At 35.5% G+C, this 16,797-nt stretch overlaps 1 protein-coding gene and 1 long non-coding RNA gene across 3 annotated transcripts in view; one reads left to right on the top strand and one right to left on the bottom strand.

The window, feature by feature from the left end:
- Positions 1-1,252: 1,252 nt before the first annotated feature.
- The window catches only part of LOC106624428 (uncharacterized), a 157,165-nt gene continuing 141,620 nt past the window's right edge, over positions 1,253-16,797 (bottom strand). For both annotated transcript variants that reach the window (XM_036376786.2, XM_070110806.1), the window contains exons 5-6: positions 1,700-1,898; positions 1,253-1,511 (exon numbers count right to left, since the gene is read on the bottom strand). In XM_036376786.2, coding sequence (XP_036232679.1) covers positions 1,388-1,511; positions 1,700-1,898 — 323 coding nt within the window. In that variant the 3' untranslated portion in view covers positions 1,253-1,387. The remainder of the gene's footprint in view (positions 1,512-1,699; positions 1,899-16,797) is intronic.
- LOC138857623 (uncharacterized) lies at positions 8,150-9,358 on the top strand. Its single transcript, XR_011396787.1, has 2 exons — positions 8,150-8,416; positions 8,483-9,358. It is a non-coding gene; the product is annotated as an uncharacterized lncRNA (long non-coding RNA).

Here is a 16,797-nt window from a genome sequence, read left to right as displayed (position 1 = left end):
TTTATCAAATTTTTTAGCCAATTGTGCCCTTTGCTCCTGCGATCACTTGTGACAAATTACAGTTTTATATCTTAATTTAGTGCTGAGTTATGGCGAAATATTAATTTTAGATCAACATTATTAACTCAAAAGAGATATGTGATATAAACTCAATCAAAAGGACTATATTTAATAAATGAAAATCATTATATTTAGTATAGCTGGGTTGATTCGTGGGGTGATACCGTACATTTTTGGCATTAAACAATACTGTAGCCAATTATACTTTTACTTAATTTTGCTAAGATATTTTACATAATAACCAATATATCCAACCGGTAGTTTGCAATTTTATATAATTCTTATCAATTTTCTTATATGAGGTATATGGAAGCTAGGAAATATTTTTGCCCAATTTGATCCAGTTTTGGTATAACGACATAATATTACCAGCAAGAGGTACTTTCTGAATTTCAGTTAGAAGCCTCACAGATTAAATAATACTATATTCGTATAAGATATAAAATCAAGCGGATTTTGAAAATCTGTATATTCCTGGTTTCATTCATTTTGGGAAAGCGGATATCTAATTTTTCTGAATTTCATAAAGATTCCTTGCATATTGGTCGATAAATGAGGTATAAAGTCAACAAGAAGTTCTAAAATATTTATATTAGGTATATGAAGGCTAAGGAAAGTATTGACCCGATTTTATCCAGTTTTGTCATCACAAACCAATTTTGCCAGGAATTTCAATACTAGACCTTACTGATTGACCGATACGTTCGATGAAAAAAACTAGCCCTATGCACTGGGGTCCACATATTTGGTGCCTTAAAAATTATTGCCCATCTACAGTACCAACCAACCTTGGGCGCTGAGGAACATGTGTAGCAAGTTTCATCATGATATCTCTATTTTTGCTCAAGTTACGGACGGACAGACCGACAGGCACTCGGAATTCAACTCGCCTCGTCATCCTGATCAATGATTAGAAATTCAATGTACAATTTTGCCTACACTGACAAACTGGTTTAACTCATACTTAGAACGTAAAATTATTTAATCCTTAGTTTTAGAATTATAAATACATTTAATGGTTAATTTAATTACATTGAGTGTAGGGTTTAAATAAAATATATGAATTGTATAATATGGTTATGGTTACTGCCACACTTACATATATACTTGCACATATTAACAGTCCATATTTTTTCACTATGTATGATGGATGTATACTTACTATTAGCAAAAAAAAATTAAACTTTATGAATATTGCATATATATTTCAAAATTTATTCTTTGATTAGAAAAGAAGAAAGAATTAAAAAGATTTTTAGGAATTAATATCATGTGTTAAATGCGTTTCGTAAATCATTTAGTAGTGCAGTATTTTTATTGGAAGACATTATTTGATGATTCTTGTTGGCTTAATAAGTTTACTTGATGGTGGTGGCAATTTACAAAATCCGGTGGCATCGAAAACAGGAAGCAATTCACGAACTCGGCTACTCTTATTTCCATCGAAAATTCTAAAATAATAAGATACATATGCATTTTCCAAATTTCTCATGTTTTTTATATTAAGCAACTCATTTACCAAAAGATTGTCAGAATAAATAAACAAAATTTTGTAAAATGAAAACAGTTGAACATTTGAAACAAATATTTTGTTACATATTAATACGAGAGCCTTTTTTAAATGAGTTGATATATATACCGTCTTTTATAGTCAATTTTTGCATCCTTCATTTGAAGATTTGCTTCTGTTGGGAAAAAGGTCGCATCGTAAAAGTTTAGTCCATTTTGCAGTAATATATTATATTCATCCATTGATGCCAATGTTATTCGAATTACCGACGTAGTTGATTCTCGGCGGTCTGTTTTCTCAGAAATTTCATTTCTAGTTATAAGGGTTCCTGAGAGAATAAGTTGAATGCAATTAGTATACAAATACGAACAAAATACAAGAAAAAAATATACACTTTTTTTTTAGGAAACTTCATTAATTTTAATTCAAGTCTGAATACCAATGTCCATAAGCCCTATTCATATAAAAAAGCTTAAAGCGCATAGGAAAGGTTTCAGGCATTCAGTTGCAAATGTTCGGAAAATTTTTTGATTTATGGCTTTTAATTCGCGCCTTTTTTTCACCCAATAATTAATAAACAAATTGGTAATGGTTGACAAGATATATCACAATAAATTTTAATTTCACTTTGCGTATAAAGCACAGAATACAAAAAAAAAAACAAAAATTAATACAATTATTGAGCTGATTTGCACATGTTAAAAACTAAGAACAATATATATTTAAGTCGTTGAATTATTTTGAACTTAAATTATTCTATTAGTAATATATGTAACTAATATTTTATAGTAACTAAAATAAATAAAAAAAATTACATTTACAATGTATCTAGTAAAAACTACATCGATCGGAGTACCATATCTTGTAGTATATTTCTATCATATTTCTTTTCAATGTAAATTACTTCTCGTGAGTATTCAAAAAGTTGACCTGATTCTCTTTCTTAAAATCTGTATTAAAATCACCAGATAAAATAATAAGCATTCGCTAGTATATTTCTCGAGAACGGTTAACTTGTGTCGAAGACATAGCAAGTGGAGCTATATAAAAACACAAAAAATGAATGATATCATATTATATATTTTCATACTCTCGCAACTTGTTGCTACAGAGTGTAATAGTTTTGTTCACCTAACGGTTGTTTGTATCACCTAACATAAATTGAGTTAGATATAGGGTTATATATATAAATGAACATGATAAAGAGACAAGTTGAAATCCGGGTGAATGTCAGTCCGTCCGTCCGTCTGTGCAAGATGTAACTTGACTAAAAATTTAGATATCTTTATGAAACTTGGTACACATGTTTCTTGGTACCGTAAGACGGTTAGTACTGCAGATGGGCGTCATAACTAAGCTCCAAAATAAGATACAAGATTCTTATTTGGTATACAGGATCCCATTAGGGACGGGAATCTGCGGTTTAAATGTTTTTTAAAAGTGGGCGTGGTCCCTACCCCTATTAAGTTGAATGTGCATATCTCCTATACCACTGAAGCTATAATAACCAAATTCACTGAAAAAAATTGTTTTTAGCATCTCTATCGACGGTGTGAAAATGGGTGAAATCGGGTGACAATTAATTGTTAAAAATTACTAAAAGCGCGATAAATCAAGCACTAAACAAGACAGAGACATTAAATTTTATCTTTGGGATGGTATAAGAAGATTTTATAGGAACCACGTTCAAAAAATTAGATAGTGGGCGTTGCATCGCCCACTTTTAGGTGAAACCCCATATCTTGGGATCTACTTTACTGATTTCAACCAAATTCGGTACGTAATATTCTTCTCATATTTCTAGGTTATGGTACGAAAATGGGCGAAATCGGATTACAACCACGCCTATTCCCATATAACATCATTTTTAATTAATAAAATAATTTTTTCACTTTCCAGTATGCAAATCAAGCAACAATGATGTGTCGGCGTAAAACTTTGCGTGAATAATATTGTGACCAAAAATTATCTAAATTGAATCAAAACTGTTCAAGCCCCTAGTACTGAATATGTGGACCCCATTGTCTATAGTTAACTTTTTACCGAAAATATCGGTCAACATAAAACAAGGCGGCAAGATCCACAAAGAAATCTAAAACGAGTATACCATTTCATATTGCGAGAGTATAAAATGTTCGGTTACATCCGAACTTAGCCCTTCCTTACTTGTTTTTACATTTTTTAATTTGAATTGACGCAATTTTTTGTTATCTCCAAGTTGGGAATGAGCTTACATACTGACTATTTGGACTACCTTCACTCGCCACATACCGCGCACTTAACTTTGGATAAAATTACTTTAAAAAGAAGGAACCAAGAAATTGTTATAAATAAATGCTGGTTTCTTCCTTAATATTATAATAAATTTAATAAATTAACATCATAAAATTCGGAATGCCGCAAAGTACGATTAAAAACAATTAAATAAATAATTAAAAGGAAAATGGTGATGCTGCGACGGACGCTGTGTTGCCAATTCGGAATTTAAAACGAAAAGAAGGCCCTCTGGTTTTCAGTCAGTCCGTTTTGATAGTTGGGTGGTGTCGACTTGTGATGCTGCTGAGGCCGCGTCGATGGCTCATTTTGCCTCGGAGGAGGGGCAGCTGGCCTTCGGTACTGACCCGGACGGCTGGTCTGCTGCGATCTGATCGCGGGAAACAGCTATTTCAACGGTGTTAGACCATAGTGAGAAAGGTGTTAGATGAGTGGGGTTCATTGGGAATGCAAAGAGGTGGTTACCCGTAACCCGGACACCTATTGCATGATGGACATATACTTTGTATGTCAGGGTCGATCCTGCAACAGTATCCAGAACAAAGTTGCGCAAGAGTCACTCTAGTTTCTCGTGGCCACTCGATCTTTTCGTCTTCGATGGGTGGTGGTTTGATTTCGAGTACACTGATAGGGATAATTTTAGGGTTATTGACGGTCGGAATTTGAACGCCATCGAGGGTAATGTTAAGATCCAGTCCGTACTCCTTTGTCCAGTTTGTGAATATGGTCGCTGTGGATTTAGAGTGTTAAGCTTTTTGGAGAGATAGCCATTTACTTTTGAGCACATGCTGAATAATTATGCTATAATGTTAGCACTCACCAATGACATTATTTCTTCCATTTTTTCCACAAAACGCCTTTTTTAAGGTTTAAATTTACCTTTTTTATTAAATGTTAATTTTCACAAATTTTTTATTGGTTTAACACTTTTTTTGATAAAGATTAATACCACGATTTTAAACTCAGAAAGTTTTGACGGTTGGTAGCGGAGATAGCGATTTCATACATTTACGTTGCGCAAAGAGATCGGAATTATTTCGAATGTGTTGAATTGAAGATCCAATCCCTCTTTTTGTTGATTGTGTGGGGTGTCATCGTGTATGGTGGTAACTTCTGTGCTGACATCGTGTGCAGTGTGGTCGTTTATGTTGTGAGTGCGTGTTGTGTTCCAAGGTGAGGTGTGTTGTATTAGGGTGTGACATTATTTACCCTGAAGAAGCGGTGTAGTTGGAAGGGGAGTTTATAGTCATTTAAACACATGCCATCGATTCCATTGCCCGATGTCAATATCATACAGTTATCAGCGTACGAGGTCATGGAAATTCCTCGAGTGGTTGGGGGAGTTTCGAGATATAGAAGTAAAACAGTAGCGGGAAGAGGACACCACTCTGCGATATCCCCTGTTTAACTCCTCTCAGCTTGGAATTTTGACCTCGAAACAATACGGATGAATGCCGACCGCTTAGGTAGTTCTTAGGCGACCCCTTCAGATCGATTGAGCGTGGATTGTTCGATGTCTTCAAGTAGCGTTGTATGATTGACTGTGTCAAAAGCTTTTGACATGTCCAACGCTACGATGATCGCCCACTCACAGGGTGGCTTTCGATTTCGGGCATGAACTATCTGGGCGTTTATGACGCTAAGTGCTGTAGTGGTGATGTGCACTTTTCGGAAGCCATGCTGATGGTCTGCTACTAGGGAAAGGAGAGTTATCAGACGATAAGACTCCCCACTCTTCCGAGTTTCCACACATCGGATATTTGAAGAGTGTGATAGCTTACTCCCGTCGAGTCTAGATGTTTTGGCATCAGCATATTTATTTCATCAAGGCCAATGGACTTAGACGATTTTGCCTTGGTGATGACACTCTGAACCTCCCCATCGGTGAAAGTAAGTGGCTCGCAGTCATTTAGCATTTTGCGCAGCCATCGTTTGGTCTTTTCTGTCGAAGGGTGCAGTATGAATTGCCGGCTGACATAGCTTGTGCAATTCTTCGGTTCCGGGGAGGCACGGCCATCGAATTGAATTTCAACCCGGTTGTCATGTTTCCTCGGATTAAACAAGGCCTTGACAGTAGTCTAAAGCTTACTTACACCGGTTGAGAGGTTGCAGGACTTCAGATGCTCAACAAATTTTGTCCGCATATGTTGGTTTACAATTTGCCGAATCTGAAAATTGAGATCCCTTATTTGGGGATCACAGGGAGCGGCATAAAGTAAGGTGTCGCGCCCGTTGGCAAAAACATCTGCTTTGACTGGGAAGTTGGTACGGGATTCCTCGATTTTTCCAGCCGGTATGAAGCGAGCGGTAGCAGCAGCGATCACCTTGCGGAAGTGACCCTCGCCAACGATTACGTTCATAGGAATGGGTAGTGCAGTAAATTTTGTGAAGCCGACCCATATTGGTCAGACTGGGGGTTCATTTATTTTTATGAGAATTATACAAGTGGATTGATGAACTCTACTAAAACGTATTATAAGTATATATAAATTACTTGATCTCATGTTACATTGCATTAGTGTACTTATAAAAACAAGCTATCTTTTTTTAACTTGTCAGCTCTCAAAGCCGTCTATTATGAAAAATTGTATATGTAGCTTTATTAATTTTTTTGTTTTTCCGTTATTGTTGATGTTTTGTTTTCTCAATAAATCCAAAGTTAATTTCATAAAAATGATGTGTACAAAGCCAAGTTTTTTTAATTTGAACGAGCGAAAAATAAGGAGATTTCAAAGGGAAAAAGTATCGATACTATCAATATTATTATTTTAAACTATTGAGTGGTGCGACTTTTGGTAGTTTTGCAGCTATAGTTTGAGCTCACTTTTTAAGTAGGTTTTTTCCATACTTTGAAACTGCCGTATTGCAGAGGTGCGAGAATGGCCTAAGGCGAGTGTTTTGTGAAATTGTTGCTTTAGTGGTAGTGGTATGGGAGGGAGTTCTTCCCAAAATTCCGTCAATTGTGAATTGAGGTATTTATTTGAGATTTTCTCAACTTGAGTTATCATGGTAGTAACTGGTTCTATAACTAAACCATTTATGATCCTAACAAAGATAGTATTTTGTGCCAGAAGTGTGTTTGAAAATTTCTCAATATCTTTGAGTATTATCTGTGGTATGAGATCGCTGCCTAATAGAAGATATATTTGAGAGGGAGTGTTGCAGTTGGGATCTGCTAGCTTTAGGTGTGAAACCTTTTGTCAATGCTTCCTATTTATATGATAGCTTGGCAGCATATTTGTTAATTGCGGTAAGACTATAGCTTCTGCGTGAATGCGCTTATCCGCTTTGGGGGAAATTAGGGTAATGGGGCCGATTTTATTTGAGTTTTGAATTACTCTTCCGCCCATTCTCGTGATTTTAAAATAGCTAGCTTTTTTGGCAGTTTTAGTCATTTTTGTGACCTAGACGCTCTAAATTATTGTTGTAATCCTTGGTCTATTAAGGACCTAAGTTTAAACATTTCTCCTCGATGTTCGATAGAGACGACTGCTATGGATAGTAGTCCCCTACTTTGATTTTCGCTATGTAGAGTTAAAGCTTTTAATGCCTTTGATCAGCATGGTTCTTCTTGGCAATTTTCGGGGCTTCACGCTTCGGGATTTTTTGTTCCAACTAAACCCGTGGCTCTTTTCAAATTTGCGCTGTTTAGGGGTGAACTGGAAAAATTTATAATATAATTACTAACATGCTTCCAAGCTTAGTCCAGTCATTTAAGCTTAAATTAGGTTAGAATCTCGGAATTCAGATACCCAGCTGTAAGTCTGTAAATACTTGTATATTGACACCCTAAAAGTTGTCTCAAAACCTACATATGGTAGGGTGTACGCAACTATTAAATTTCAAGGTCAAAGGTCACAAAAATCGGTTTTTTGCCCTTTTTTTGTAAATATCTCATTTCCTATGGGTTTTTTGCTATTGGTATTTATTATCAATATTGTAGAATACAAAATTCTCTACAAATTTTTTTCATACGGTGAACCGTTTTCGAGATAGAGGCCTTAGAGCGCGCGGTCACAGCATCACTTCAGGTCAACCGGTTCCTCCGATCAAAAACGCGCCATATATAGTTGATGAACTATCGATAAATCAATGATTATAAATATTTGTCAATTTTTATTAACTATCTATTATATAAAAATAAGTCGGGTTTTCCTTCCTGACGCTATAACTCCAGAACGCACGAACCGATTTCCACGGTTTTGTATTCGTTGGAAAGGTCTCGGGCTCCGTGAGGTTTATAGCAAAGGAAATTCAGGAAATATTTTAACAGAAAGGCGGGAAAATCTTTTTTCACTACAGCGCCATCTCTGATACATAGCATGTACTACAAACCAATATTTTAAGTAGATGGCGCCGGTGCGTGATACATTGTTTGACAGCTACTCATTGTTCTCTGCTCAATTAATTTCATGTGACAAACCGGTATTGTGTTCACTGTGAAATTGTGAAAAATAAGTTATTCGTTCATTACAATTGGAACTAACATTTCAATTGGAAACCATCAAATCAATCACGTGTATTGTGCAAATTTTTATTCAATTTCAACAACAGGCATTTGTCTTTAAGGTGGTAAGTTGAACTGTATAAATTATGTGGAGCGTGCATTTGAGGTTAAATTCACCACTCTATCCATAGCCCAAAATGCCTAGAGGACGACGTGCCAACATCGGCCGCCGCACAAGCATGCAAGCCAGCAACACGTGTGATTGAGACAACGCGTGAGCACACGAAGATCATTGGCATCATACAATCGCTTGGCATTCCAATCTGATCCCACTGCGAACTACAGTGATGATGCAAACTTAGATATTGGACCAATGACGACTATATGCCGATATTGCAATGCGTTAAAGTTCAAAAGAGAAACGGCTGGATTGTGCTGCGCAAGTGGAAAAGTCAAACTGGATCCATTACTTACACCACCACAGCCACTGAAACCATTGTTCGATGGAAGTGATCCCGATTCCAGCCATTTTCTTCAACACATCCTTGAATACAATAACTGCTTTCGCATGACAAAAAAAAACACCATCACACGATCATAAGTTACACCGTATTCTTCAACAAATGATTGTTTGCAATTACAGATACAAGGACAAATATATCATTTGCATGGTTCAATGGTGCCAACACCAGATGAACCGCATAAATTTCTGCAAATATATTTCATTTCGTCGATGGTCGATCAGCTGAATGAGCGGTGCAATATACAGGGAACACAACAGTTAAAGAGACGAATTATTGAACAGTTGCAAGCATTTTTTCACGCTAATAATGCTGTGGTTAATATGTTCAAAACAGCATTGGAACGAATGCCATCGGATACGCACAAATTTGTCAAAATGCTGATTGTACCCCAACAGGTAAACATGTGCGAAGATTCAATGCACCCACCGTTAATGATGTTGCTGCAATTATTGTTGACAGGCAGACGTTGCCAGTAATTCCCCGTGGAACGGCTGCAGATGAATTGAATGCTTGCCTGAAGGCATCACCTTTATGGACCACTAATATGAGAGTTCAACTTCAAAATGATCGAATTGCTGCACAATTTTCCAAACAATTGTTAGCTGTTGGAAATGGAAAAGTCAGAGTTGATGCGACATCTGGATTAATTACTCTTACCAACGACTTTTGCCGATTTGTAGACTCTCAATTAGCTATTTTTGAAAATGTTTTCCAAACCATTAGTGCGAATTATCAGAATTATGCTTGGTTAAGTCAACGAGCAATTCTTGCCGCAAAGAATAATGATGCACAGGCACTGAGTTTCACCATTCAATCAAAAATTGCTGGCGATTTGGTGACATACAATTCCGTTGATTCCATAACAAATCCCGATGATGTAGTAAATTATCCAACGGAGTTTTTGAACTCTCTGGAGTTACCAGGATTTCCACCATATAACTTGCAACTCAAAGTTGGTACAGTTATTATGATATTGCGTAATTTGAATCCGCCGCGACTTTGCAACGGTACTCGATTTTCGGTAAAAAGACTTATGCCGAATTTGATTGAAGCAACCATTATTAACGGAAAGTACGCAGGTGAAAATGTATATATTTCGACTGATCTTCCGTTTGACTTCAAACGATTGCAATTTCCAGTTCGCCTTGCGTTCGCAATGACAATTAACAAGTCGCATGGCCAATCGCTTAGTGTTTGCGGGATAAATTTAGAAAATCATTGTTTTTCACATGGGCAGTTATACGTTGCGTGTTCACGAGTTGGGAAACCATCCGCTTTGTTTGTGTTAACGTCAGACCAAAAAACAAAAAATGTGGTTTTCCAAAGAGCACTTCAATGAAACGGATAATTTGCGGACACGTATAACGCTTCGATTCAGTTTTTACTTTGGATCCACTTTCATTTACTTAGAGAAGTTCAACTAAATAACACTTCATTTTTCATTTCAAATGAAATAAAATTTTTCCTTTCCAAATATAAAACAAAAAAAAAATGTTCTTCATCTTTTAATCACCAAACGAAATATTACATAAAACAAAGCCATCTGGTGGCGAAACGGGGTTCGCCAGGTTTGCTAGTTATATTACATTTTATCATTTTCTTCATGCCTTAAATCTTTATCTATTCAATAATACTGATCACCGTTTCCTAAAATTAAAAAATAATGAAGGGAAAAACTTAAATCTTACTATAATTATATTCCCATGAACACTAATGACATTTTAATTAGAAAATAATTAAGTGCATCTTCTTTAAAATCTGTAAATTTGTAAATAATAGGACAAGATATTGATTTACTCATCATTTTAATTGGGCGTACACTGTCTTACGAACAAGAAATTTTCTTCAAAAAAGTTGGGAAAGGCAATGTAAAAACGGAGATATACTCGACTAAAAGTTTTGATAATTATCCTCATTCCAAAACACATATTTTATTTCTGCACGCATTAAGTGGATGTGACACAACTTCTGCGCTTTTTAAAAAGGGAAGAAAACATTTTTAAAAGTTTTTGAGAAACTGACCAATTTGGATGAACTAGCTGCAGCATTTGAGGAAGAAAATTGTTCGGCCCAGAGATTATTAGAGAGTGGAACTCAAACCTTATTGGCAGTCTATAATGCTCCGAAATCTGTGAAAAGTCTCGATCATCTTCGTTATATGCATTACGTCAAGTCTACAAAACTTAATAAACCTGTGCAGCTTTCAAATATTCCACCAACAAGTGCAGCTGCTCATCAACATTTCGAACGTGTATATTATCAAGTTCAAACTTGGTTAGGGCATGATTTGGAACCCCAGGTATGGGGTTGGGCAATGCGAAACGATTTTCTGGAGCCTATCATGACAATTTTACCACCTGCTCCAGAACATTTGCTAAATACAATTTTCTGCAACTGCAAGAGTGGTTGTGGTTCGCGATGCGGATGCAGGAAAGCGGGCTTGCAATGCTCTTTAGCTTGTGGCCAATGTAATGGGCAAGCTTGTCTCAATGCTCTACCTTATCAGAGCGACATTAACGAAGATGGAACTTTTGACCCCGAAATCATGGAAGAACTTGAAACAAATGTCGTTGAAGACGATAATGAAGACCAGTTTGAAATTTACCAGCAGCCGGAAGACGACGATGAAGAGGAAGAAGATGATTAAAATTATAAATTGTAGTTTTTGTACCCTTTATTCCATTTTTTACTTTTAATAAAAATAAATGTATTGAATGATATTTTTTAATAAATTTTTTTTATTTTTTTTTACCATGTAAGAAGTTATTAATATTAATAAGGTTTAAATTCAAATATAATTCCTATATTTTCATTAACAATTCTGCAATTTCATGGGCAGGTAAGTGTTGTTAAATAAATTAATACTGAATAAAAAGTGGATAGGTTAGGAAAAAATGATAAAATATAATATAATATAATAGTTAATAAAAATTGACAAATATTTATAATCATTGATTTATCGATAGTTCATCAACTATATATGGCGCGTTTTTGATCGGAGGCACCTGAGGTTGAGGCACCTGAAGTGATGCTATGACCGCGCGCTCTAAGCCCTTTATCTCGAAAACGGTTCACCGTATGAAAAAAATTTTAAACAAAATTTGTAGAGAATTTTTTATTCTACAATATTGATAATAAATACCAATAGCAAAAAACCCATAGGAAATGAGATATTTACAAAAAAAAGCGCAAAAAACCGATTTTTGTGACCTTTGACCTTGGAATTTAATAGTTGCGTACACCCTACCATATGTAGGTTTTGAGACAACTTTTAGGGTGTCAATATACAAGTATTTACAGACTTACAGCTGGGTATCTGAATTCCGAGGTGAACTTACTATAATTAAAAAAACAGTGGATTGAAGTTTGATGAACTCTGCACTTGTTTCCTTTTGAATTTTTGCCAAGTTCATTGGCTTATCGACCAATATTTTTTACTTTCGTATCTTGCTTTTAGAGCTTCCCAAGCCAAATTAAAACTATCGTAATTAAGTGCGAACTGTTTTATTATTGCGCCTGCTCGACCTTTCGTTTTGTATCGGAAGGGATAAAATTTTTGAGCTTTTGATAAATTGAATGGTTTATGTATACGGCTGTAAACATTTCCCGGAAGGATGGCCATTGTTCATAAACCATGAAATATTTCTGTGTCACATCCGGGCATCTGGATGCTTGAACTTGCCTCTTGACTTTAAATTTGTGGCAGCTCTACTATCGGCTGTGGAGTAGGCGCAATTGCTTTAATAAATTTTTATTGGTCAGAAATCAGTGCTTTTGTTTCCTTAAACTGGTCTAAAAAGTTTTCGCATTTGGCGTAAGCCGGGGTTTTGAAACCTCCCGGAAGATCTGTGTCGTCAGATTCTATGATTGCGTTATATGCAGCTGGGAGACGTGTTCAAAATTTTCTAGATTTTTTTTTCATTTCTAATACCGATTCAGAGTAGTCTTGAATCGGATAGGATGAAAATCGATTGCAGTATCTTATTAAACTGTCAGCAATGAATTTGCTGTATGTAATGTCTTTCCCTCTCTTTTGTTTAGTAGCACCTTACTTTGAGCGTGTAGCTTCTTGAGGTGTACATGTACTTTCTTCCTCAGAAATCATCGTTGGAATTTTACGCAACTGAATTTTTATACTCTCGCAACCTGTTGCTACAGAGTATAATAGTTTTGTTCACCTAACGGTTGTTTGTATCACCTAAAACTAATCGAGTTAGATATAGGGTTATATATATATAAATGATCAGGATGAAGAGACGAGTTGAAATCCGGGTGACTGTCTGTCCGTCCGTCCGTCCGTCCGTCTGTCCGTCCGTGCAAGCTCTAACTTGAGTAAAAATTGAGATATCTTTATGAAACTTGGTAGACATGTTTCTTGGTACCGTGAGACGGTTGGTATTGCAGATGGGCGAAATCGGACCACTGCCACGCCCACAAAACGCCATTAATCAAAAACAAATAACTTACCATAACTAAGCTCCGCAAAAAGATACAAGACTGTTATTTGGTACACAGGATCACATTAGGGAGGGGCATCTGCAGTTAAAACTTTTTTTTTAAAAGTGGGCGTGGTCCCGCCTCTAATAGGTTTAATGTGCATATCTCCTAAACCGCTAATGATATAATAACAAAATTCACTAGAAGCAAATGTTTTTAGCACTTCTATTGACGGTGTGGAAATAGTTGAAATCGGGTGGCAACTCCGCCCACTCCCCATATAACGGTACTGTTAGAAACTACTAAAAGCGCGATAAATCAAGCACTAAACACGCCAGAGACATTAAATTTCATCTCTGAGATGGTATAAATCGGCTTTATAGGAACCGCGTTCAAAATTAGTCAGCGGGCGTGGCACAGCCCACTTTTAGGTGAAAACCCATATCTTGAGATCTGCTCAACCGATTTCAACCAAATTCGGTGCATAACGTTCTTTTCATGTTTCTATGTCATAGTGCGAAAATGGGCGAAATCGGACTACAACCACGCTTACTTCCCATGTAACACCATTTTCAATTCCATCTGATTCTTTCACTTTCCACTATGCAAATCAGGTAACAATGATTATATCGGGGTAAAACTTTGCGTGAATAATGCAATTAAAGTATGCCATCTTGTGGCCAAAAATTATCTAAATCGAACCAAAACTGTTCAAACCCCTAAGTACTAAATATGTGGACCCCAGTGCCTATAGTTGACCTTCTACCGAAAATATCAGTCAATCCACAAAGAAATCTCAAACGAGTATACCATTTGACTTTGCGAGAGTATAAAATGTTCGGTTACATCCGAACTGAGCCCTTCCTTACTTGTTTTCAATTCTTTTTAATCTGAGCTCATTTAAAAACGTGATAATATTTCAGAAATATATTAGTATATACACGAGTATAAGTTTGCAAGAAGACTCTTTTAAGTAAATAAGTGTTCGAATAAAATCAATAAAACAATGACGTTTTTAATATTCGTATATAATCGTATGTATAACCGAAAAACTCTTTTGAGGTAATAAGAGTTTTTAATTGAAAGTAAATCTCGCATTTCGTATTTATTGGTACCGTTTCGAATTAATTTATTTTTTTCAATTCAATTTTGTTTAATAACCGCACTTTTTTATTATGTCCTTGTGAAGGGTTTTGTAGGTACACCCTAATATGTAGATTTGTATCTATGTACATATGTAAGTATTTGTGCAATTGAGAGCTCGTTGAAGAGATCAATGCACTTTGTAGCTATGTGTTTCTACGTAATTTTGCTTGTTTATAGCAAGGGGAATTACGGAATGTAAGCCAAAGTGAACTTTAAATATATTTATAATATACGCAATCCAACTTGTTTTTGTTTGCCAAAGAACAAGGGGTATTGCGCGAAATATGCCAATATAGACTGCGATGTGATATACGTATATACACATGGCAGAAAAAGTCTGTGTTCACTTACGCAAATTTCCTTTGTACTATGAAAAATCGGAAAAAAAAATTACACAATTTTTTTTACATATTTTATTTAGTTGAATAGAAAACGTACCAAAAACGTAATTGAATTTAAAATAATTTCTCGTAAAAATAAAAAGGTCATTCAAGCCAAGCAGAAAAAGACTGCGTTCACTTCAAGAATAAAGAAATAAAAGGCTAAAGGTTAAAAAGTATATAATAAATCAGTAACTAGTTGGATATCCACGTCTTTTAATGACTTCTAGTAGGCGATTTTTCATTGAACCAACTAATATGGCTGTTGTTTCTGGACTTCTAGCTTCCCATTCTTCTTTAAGCGCGTCCTTAAGCATTTCTTTGCTGGTGATAGCACGCTGCCTAATATTTATCTCTAGTAGGTGCCATAAGTGTTCAATTGGGTTGAGGTCAGGTGATTGAGGGTGTGTACGAAGTTGTTTTGGAATATTTTAGAGCAACCACAGCTTCAGCTTCTCTGCTGTGTGCTTCGGGTCGTTGTCTTGTTGGAAAATAAATCGCTCACCCAGTTCCAACTTGTCTGCACTTTCTTTTAAATTTATTTTAAAAATATCAAGATAACCATGTTTATTTATTATCGACTCAATAAACTGAAAATTTCCAACGCCCGAACTTGCCATACACCCCCACATCATAGCACCTCCACCACCATGCTTTACCGTAGGTACGAGATTTTGCTTATCCAGTGCTGTTCCACTTTTCCTCCAAACAATCTTACGACCTTTTATTCCAAAGATGCAGAACTTGCTCTCATCTGAAAAAAAAACGCTTTTCCAAAACTCTGGAGGCTTGTTTAAGTGCTCTTTTGCAAAGGCCATCCTCTTAAGTCGATTTACTCTCGATATGTAGGGCTTTCTACGTGCCACTCTGCCGTAAAATCCGGCTCTTTTCAGAATTTTTCGTACTGTATCTGGACATAACTTCTTTTGGTATTTAAATTCTATGTCTTTTGAAATTTGGCTTGCTATCAGTCGTGGATTACACTTCACAAGAGAGGTTATATTGCGCTCTTCTCTTTTAGTTAGTTTTTTTTGGACGTTCAGAACGGGGCTTGGACTCATGACATTTTGTTTGTTTGTAATTGTTTATTACTTTCTGGTCTGAGGAGTACTGTCTCCCAACAGTTTTCGCAATTCCTCGATAACTTTTGCCATTTTGCCACAATCCAACAATAATTTTTCTTTCGCCAATATCTATTTCTTTTCGCTTTTGGTCCATATTAAAAAAAGACGAATAACTCCTGTGATTATATATGTTTTAGACGTGTTATTAACCGCGCTAACTATCGTTTATCATTTAAAATAACTTTGATCTAAAAAACTTGTACTTTTCATACAACCAACCATCGATATTTAAAGTGAACGCACACTTTTTCTGCTCAACTTACTTAATTAGCGGTACTAAAACGCGGTTAAACTTCCGTTAACTCAGAACGACTGCGAAATTTTACCCATCGAACAATTGTCTTCAAAATAAGTGAAAAGAAATTAATGAAACTTTTAAGTTGCATATATTTTTTGGTGAATGCTTAAATACAGTGGGTGAACGCAGTTTTTTTCTGCTATGTGTATATGATTAGTTATTTATGATACACCACGAACTTCCTTTATTTATTTATTTTATTTTTTTGTTTTGGAACAAGTTATAATTTTTGGTTTTTATAATTTATATTAGCCGGTGCGGTTATATTAGCACCGTCTATGCAGTTTCGAAATAATCGATGTTCTAAAAAATAAAATAGTAATATTATATTTGTATTAATGCGCATGTATATATGTATGTTCGCAGTACGATCAGACCGCGAAAAGGAAATTAATAATATTCAGGTAATTTTCGTAAGTTCTCTTTTATACGTACTTATATACATATGTACATATGTGAAATGATATTGTTGCGTTATATACAGTTTGTGTATATAGAGTTAATATTATATGTATATTTGTATGTTGTTAGAAATATGTAACGTATTAATGTTATACATAAATGTAGAAAATTGTATTAACATATATGTATGTATGT

This window comes from Bactrocera oleae, chromosome 5 (assembly GCF_042242935.1).
Source record: "Bactrocera oleae isolate idBacOlea1 chromosome 5, idBacOlea1, whole genome shotgun sequence".
NCBI lineage: Eukaryota > Metazoa > Arthropoda > Insecta > Diptera > Tephritidae > Bactrocera > Bactrocera oleae.
This window is presented reverse-complemented; position numbering and strand designations above follow the sequence as displayed.